This window comes from Pteropus medius, unplaced genomic scaffold (assembly GCF_902729225.1).
Source record: "Pteropus medius unplaced genomic scaffold, Ma_sr-lr_union100, whole genome shotgun sequence".
NCBI classification, from domain to species: domain Eukaryota; kingdom Metazoa; phylum Chordata; class Mammalia; order Chiroptera; family Pteropodidae; genus Pteropus; species Pteropus medius.
Genome location: NW_024355978.1, coordinates 23347 through 29239, shown reverse-complemented (window position 1 = coordinate 29239; position 5893 = coordinate 23347). Strand labels below are relative to the sequence as shown.

The 5893-nt window shown below is 53.8% G+C and overlaps 1 protein-coding gene across 1 annotated transcript; it reads right to left on the bottom strand.

Moving 5' to 3' along the window:
• Positions 1 to 466: 466 nt before the first annotated feature.
• LOC120599953 (melanoma-associated antigen B5-like) lies at positions 467 to 5679 on the bottom strand (the record flags this gene model as incomplete). Its single annotated transcript, XM_039859108.1, has 2 exons — positions 5495 to 5679; positions 467 to 1428 (listed from the first exon to the last, which is right to left on the bottom strand). Coding segments are annotated over exons 1-2 (1147 nt in total), but the record flags the coding sequence as incomplete, so codon positions are not given.
• Between the last annotated feature and the right edge of the window lie 214 nt (positions 5680 to 5893).

Below are 5893 nucleotides of genomic sequence, written 5' to 3'. Positions count from 1 at the left end.
CTTCTCTTCTTCGCCCTTTCCTATCAGTTGAGCTTTCTGAATTACAGGGAATCTGTCTTCCTTTCATGGTAGCTGGTTCCAGACTCACGATTCTATGGGCAGTGGCTCCACCTTCTTTTTCTTACCAGGCCCCATACCACCATGGACCTTCCCAAGAGCAGATGCTCACATAAGTTTGGGGAATAGAAGAGAAATTGAGTCAGAGGACTAACTTGTTAAATATTGAGGTATAAATCTATTTTCCAAAAGAAAAGACTGAGAAGAGTAAGCTAAATCAAGGTTGAAATTATTTTATTTAATCTATTCCAAGATTTTTTTGTGGGATTCCTTGACACTTCCACAAAAATCACTGCTGAGATTTGTTTTTTTTCATGTTGATGAAAAAATCCTCAGTGTGCACTATAGGAGGCAAAAGGGGCCATGGAATCAGGCCTTGCTGTGGCACTAGTGCCAGCCCTCCCTGCACCTGTGGCGCGTGCCCTTTCTTCTCGTAAAGCCTCTTCATATTGTAAGGGGAAGGCTCTTGGAGTTGTGTCAGCAACTTTGGCCAAAAAGTGGAGGACTTTCATCTTGCTGGTCTCAGCGTGAGCTCTTGCGCCCCACAGGTACTCATAGAGAGGCGGGTCACTGCCGGGCACCTGGCGGTACTCCAGGTACTTCAGCTTCACCAGATCGTTATTGACGAACTTTCTCGGCTCTCCATAAATGAAATGCCTCCTGCCGGCGTATACCTTCAACTCTTTCAGAAATTGCCAGACGTCTTTCTCGGCGGCACAATTGCCCTTCATAAGGATGAAGCCCAGGATATTCATCACTAGGCCGGTCCTGGGCCAGCCCCTGCCTGCTCGCATCCTCCCATTATTGGGGAGTTTCAGTTTGCTGACCAGCTCGTACACGTGTTTGGTTGAGTCGACTTCCTTCAAATCAATGGCAAAGACAAGCTCAAGGTGCTCAGCGGCCTTCTCCAGGATCGCAGCGTATTCGCCCTGGTGTCTCTCTCCCAGGATCTTCTCTATGTCTTCCTTCAAGATTGTTTGGTTCATTCTGTACTTGTGCAGGAGGAACTGCTCCACCAAATCCACATTCACAGTGGGAGACGTACTGTCTGAGAAATCCTCAGGGGAATAAGAAACGTCTTCATCTTGGCTTTCCTCGTCGTTCTCAGACCTTGTGTCAACCGCGCCTGGAGAGGCGATGGTGGCCGAGTCTTGTCCCCATGCCTGGGAAGGGCTACTGGTCTGGGTCTGTGACACACTCTGGGAAGGAGCCTCCAGGGCAGAGGAGCAGGAGGGAAGCTCTTCCAAGGCTATAGTTTCATCAGACCTCTGAGTCTTAGAATCGTCAGGGACCTGGCGGTGTTGCTCACGAGCACGGAACTTGTTCTTCTTACGCCGAGGCATGACGACACGGGTCTGTGGTTGAGGACACCTGCAGGGGGAAGGAAGGGAGGGTGTGTGTAGCTTTCATCACGGAAGTGCCACCTCGGTTATACGGAAGGCTACCTTTTCCGGTTTTGTCAAGGGCACAGCTCTGAAAACCCACTGGGCTCCTAGGGTCACCAGCCCGTCCCCCGGGAACGCTGGTGCTGCTCCCTGCCTGCCCGCCTCAGGCAAACTGAGGAGACAGCAGAGGCTGGCGGTTTTTGAGCTTGAGGAGGCTCTTACTGCCCATTCAAGAGCACCGGTCACTTGGTGGCGGGTCAGGGCGCCCACGAGGAGAAAGGGAAGGGGTCCTCAGCTTAGCCCTGTCCGGGAACGCAGTGCGGCCTGCCCAGTGGGGAGTTTCCTGTGCTGGTCTCCTTGGGGCTTCGGTCCTCATTAAAGTTCCTCCTTTGGGCTCCATGTAGGGCCTGGTCTCCCCACCCCTCTAGCTGAACGGTGGCTACACCTTCAAAATAAGGATTCAGCTCCCATAGATGTAACAGAAATAAGTGTTGGGGAGCTTCAGCTGGGTAGGCCTGTGCTGGGTCTTCAAGGGCTGAAGCCAGGGGCGGGGCCCAGTTCTATGTCATCCCTACTGTTAGGGGTGGAGGGTCCCTCGGTCCTAGCTGTGGCCCCCGTCCTGGCCTAGAATGCCTCCGCGCCCCCTGGAACTGCCCCCCGTCCTGGAGCCAACACCTCCCTGAGACCCCAGGAGGAGGTGCGGGCGTCCTCCTCTGTCCACACCTGCGCCGCTGTCCTGAGACCAGGTACGGAAGGAGTTCTATGTGGTTTGCACTGGGCTGGGTGTGTGGTTCCCGTCGTCCTTGGAGTCGCACGTCGGCCTCCGGGAGCCAAGAAATCCTCCCACTGCTGGCCCTAGACCATACACCTGAGACTAAGTCCCTCACCCCATTGTGACACCACAGGAGTCAGTGCGTATGTCATAGCATGGCAACGACGCCCAGGTGTCCCAGGGCAACCAGCAAGGGCGGGGTTCTGGGTGGTCCTCTCGGTTCTATGGGTGGAAAGTTCCCTCAGGCCCCACTCAGGGGCGTCACCTTGACGCCCGGCAGGGCCTGGAACTCCATCCTCGGCTGACCTGAGTCCCTACACCCCCCTCACCCCTTCCTCAGAGCAAGGCCCTCAAACCCCTGACAGCTTCCTGCAGCGTCAGGCTGACAGGCCTGCCCGAGGCATCTCAGGGTTGCCGGCTGGGGCTGTCTCTGTGTCTGTTCACTGTTCCGGGACTTGTGGTAGCCTCAGTTTTCACTCAGGGTTCTGCCCTTGATTCCTGCCAGGCCCACAATGCCTGCCTTTATTGTCCTAGGTCTCAGAGCCACAGACCACGGCCCTCGCGCCCTGAGATGCGAAGGAAGGAAAATCAGGGAATGCCACACGAGGCTCTCCTGCCTGTGCCATTCCAGGCATGACATCGGGACCAGGTCCTTGGGGCCTCTCTGCTCAGAGTAGGGGCTGCCCTCAGTCCTCACTCAGGATCCTCACCTTGACGCCCGGCAGGGCCTGGCTCTCCTCTCTCTTTCCACGTAGGGTCACCCACGTAGACCAAAGCTCTCATGTCCCGGAGACACTGAAAACAAGTGAGGGGATGCTCGGTCTGTTGGCCCTGCCTCGGCCTTCTCGGTATGAGCCGTCGCCGGCCGGTCTCTCTGTGCCTGCGAGAGTTACTACGTGGCGTTCTGTCCTCCGTCCTCATTCATCAGTCTTCCTCTTGACCCCTACCTCCTCTGTGAAAGGCTTGCTGGGAAATGCCGCGGCCTGGAAAACTAGGGTTTTCTCCCTACTGCAGACCCAGCAGAGAACGGCGCGGGTCCCAGGGGTGGTGTGAGATGGGGAACCTGCAGCAAAGGCAGAGGAGGGCCCCGGCCGGGAGCTGTGCTATCCCGGAGAACACGCTGATCTCTTCCTCCTCTTCACCCGTCAGATCGAGCCTCTCATCTAACTCCCCTTCTAATAGATTGACTTTCTGCAAGGCAGGGACGAGCCAGATATTTTTGTGAGACCCCGATCTTTTGAGGTTTCTTAATATTTTCTTTGAGATTATGATATTGTCAGTAAACACCATCTTTTTCTTCCTTTATTTGTATCTCGTGTCTATTTTGGTACGATTTTTGCTTATTCCTCGGGCTCTGTAATCCAGACAGTGCAGCGGGTGTAAGGTCCTGCTTTTGAACTCTTGAGATAGGTTTTGGAGTAGGAGGCCAAAAGATGACATGTGGTGTCCCACTGTCCCTTGGAGGAGTGGCTTGTAGTGGGCTCTTGGGGAATTCAGAGCCTGGTTCTAGTCCAGCTCTGTTGTCTCTTACTCACCTGGAATTTGAAGACATTCCACCTTCTTTATCTGCCAAGGGAGTCCCACAGTGTATGCTGTAGGGCTCTCGACATACGTATGTGATGACCGTAAATCACCTGGAACCGAGTTAGCAACGTTTGGTGCTTGCAATGAATGGCAGACATTACTGAGATGATTTTGACCCCAGATGAAAACAGCTTCCCTCAAGAATTTTAACTTCAGCTTCCCTTAACTATGCAACTGTAAACAATATAGAAATCTCCAGCAGCCGACTTGCTTCCGAGCTAGTAGAACTAAACAGCACTTTCCGATAAGAGCATCTGTTACTTAATGTGGATGTGGGGTTGTCTTCTCCAGGTGGCTGCAACTCAGAGTCTGTTTGTCTCAAGGACCAACAACTTCTCTCCCAGGTGCCTTTTCATCCCAACCACTCCCATTTTTATTCGTTTCATCGCCACCCAAAATAGAGCCCTCCGTCAGATTTCGCCAAGTGACACTCGAATCACGGATGAACATGCTCTTTTAATGGAGCGGCTCTGACCATCCCTGCCCGTGAAAAGAGAGACGGTCCAGGGGCTTCTTGGCATCTGACCTCAAGGGAGAATGACCCTTACTTGTGAGAAACTGTCTGCGCACCCTGGGCCTAATTCGCCAGGCTCGTGCAACGTGTCCCCTGCCCTGGGGTGAGCACACAGTCCCCTCCAGTCGGGCCCGGGGTACAGGTCTCTCTCTGGTTCTCTCACACCCCTGAGTAACTGTTAAGCTCTGTTCCTCATTCCAGGCTTAGTGTCTCGACTCGAGACCCATCATCTGAGGGTCTGGCCACTGCCCCCCACACCGACAGCTTCATGCGGCCCACCCCGCAGCCTGGCTTCAAATGGGGGAGCTCTCCACCCCCACTCCTGCCCCTTCTCGGGCACTGGCATTTGCCCAAGGGCCAGCACTGCCGTGGACACATGGCTGACCGTAGCCCGTTCTCATCTGCAACCTCCTCTTCCACACCCCTTCTTCGTCCTTTTTGAGAAAATTTACTATTTCTCAGAGTGTATGTCACCGTCTTCCTTATATGACCAATGCTGCTCCTAGACTCTAAAATTCTATGTTCAGTGGCTCAACCTTCTTTTTCTTAGCATCACGAAGACTAGCAGAGGCCCTTCCGAAGAGCAGAGGGTCGATTAACGCTAGAGGGAAAAGGGGACATGAGCAAGAGTTCTATTTCATTATGCTTTAATTGCTCCTAGAGTTTGAAGGCGCTCATAAATCCAGGTACATACTATTCCATTTTAATGGCAAAGAGCACAAAAATAAGGCCAACTAAGAGTGAAGCAGCCTTTGCTTGTGTATCACCATTTTGTGATCCCAAATGTTTTCCTGTGGGGTTTTCTGAAATGTCCACAGAAATTTCAAATCCCATCTCACGTTACCCTACTGAGTAGCAAAAATCAGATAATTCTATAGATACATGATAGGCAGATAGATAGATGATAAATAGGCTTACTATGCTAACAAATACCAAAAACTTCATTTTAAATATGAACGGTAACGAATGAGATATCCAGGACATTGATAAACTTAGATTCTGAAGCGACCGGAACTTTCAATTCAAAGGAACGACATTGGAAAAAATGGTACACCTAGCGCCGTCTCATCTACCACGGGAAACCGAATACGTGTCTCTTTCACTTCGCGTACACCGCTCGCCAGCACTTAGGCCGCTGACCGCTGTCGTCAAACACACAGTGAAAGCCTGTCCCCAGCTCACGGCACGTGGGAGGAGCGGCGCGACCTGGCCCTGCAGCGCGCATGGTCCTTGGCACTGATGGCGGCCCTGGCGGCGGTGCCGCGCCCTGCCGTCCCCTCCCCGTCTGTCAGCGCCTCCTCAGGCAGGTTTGGGAAGGCGCTGCGGTTGGTATCCTGGATCGTGGCCAGGACCTCGAGCACCCTCATCCCGCTGGTCTCAGCGTGGGCTCTCGGGCCCCACAGGACCTGAAAGCGCGGAGGTTCCCCGCCCGGCTCCTGGTGGCGCTGCAGGTTCTGTTGCTGCACCACAGCTTTGAGTGGAGCTTCCTAGGCTCCCTGAGGAGGAGGTGCCTCCTGCCATCATCCACCCCCACCACGGTGAGGAGCCCCAGATCACCTCCCCGGGGGCACGGTAGCTGTT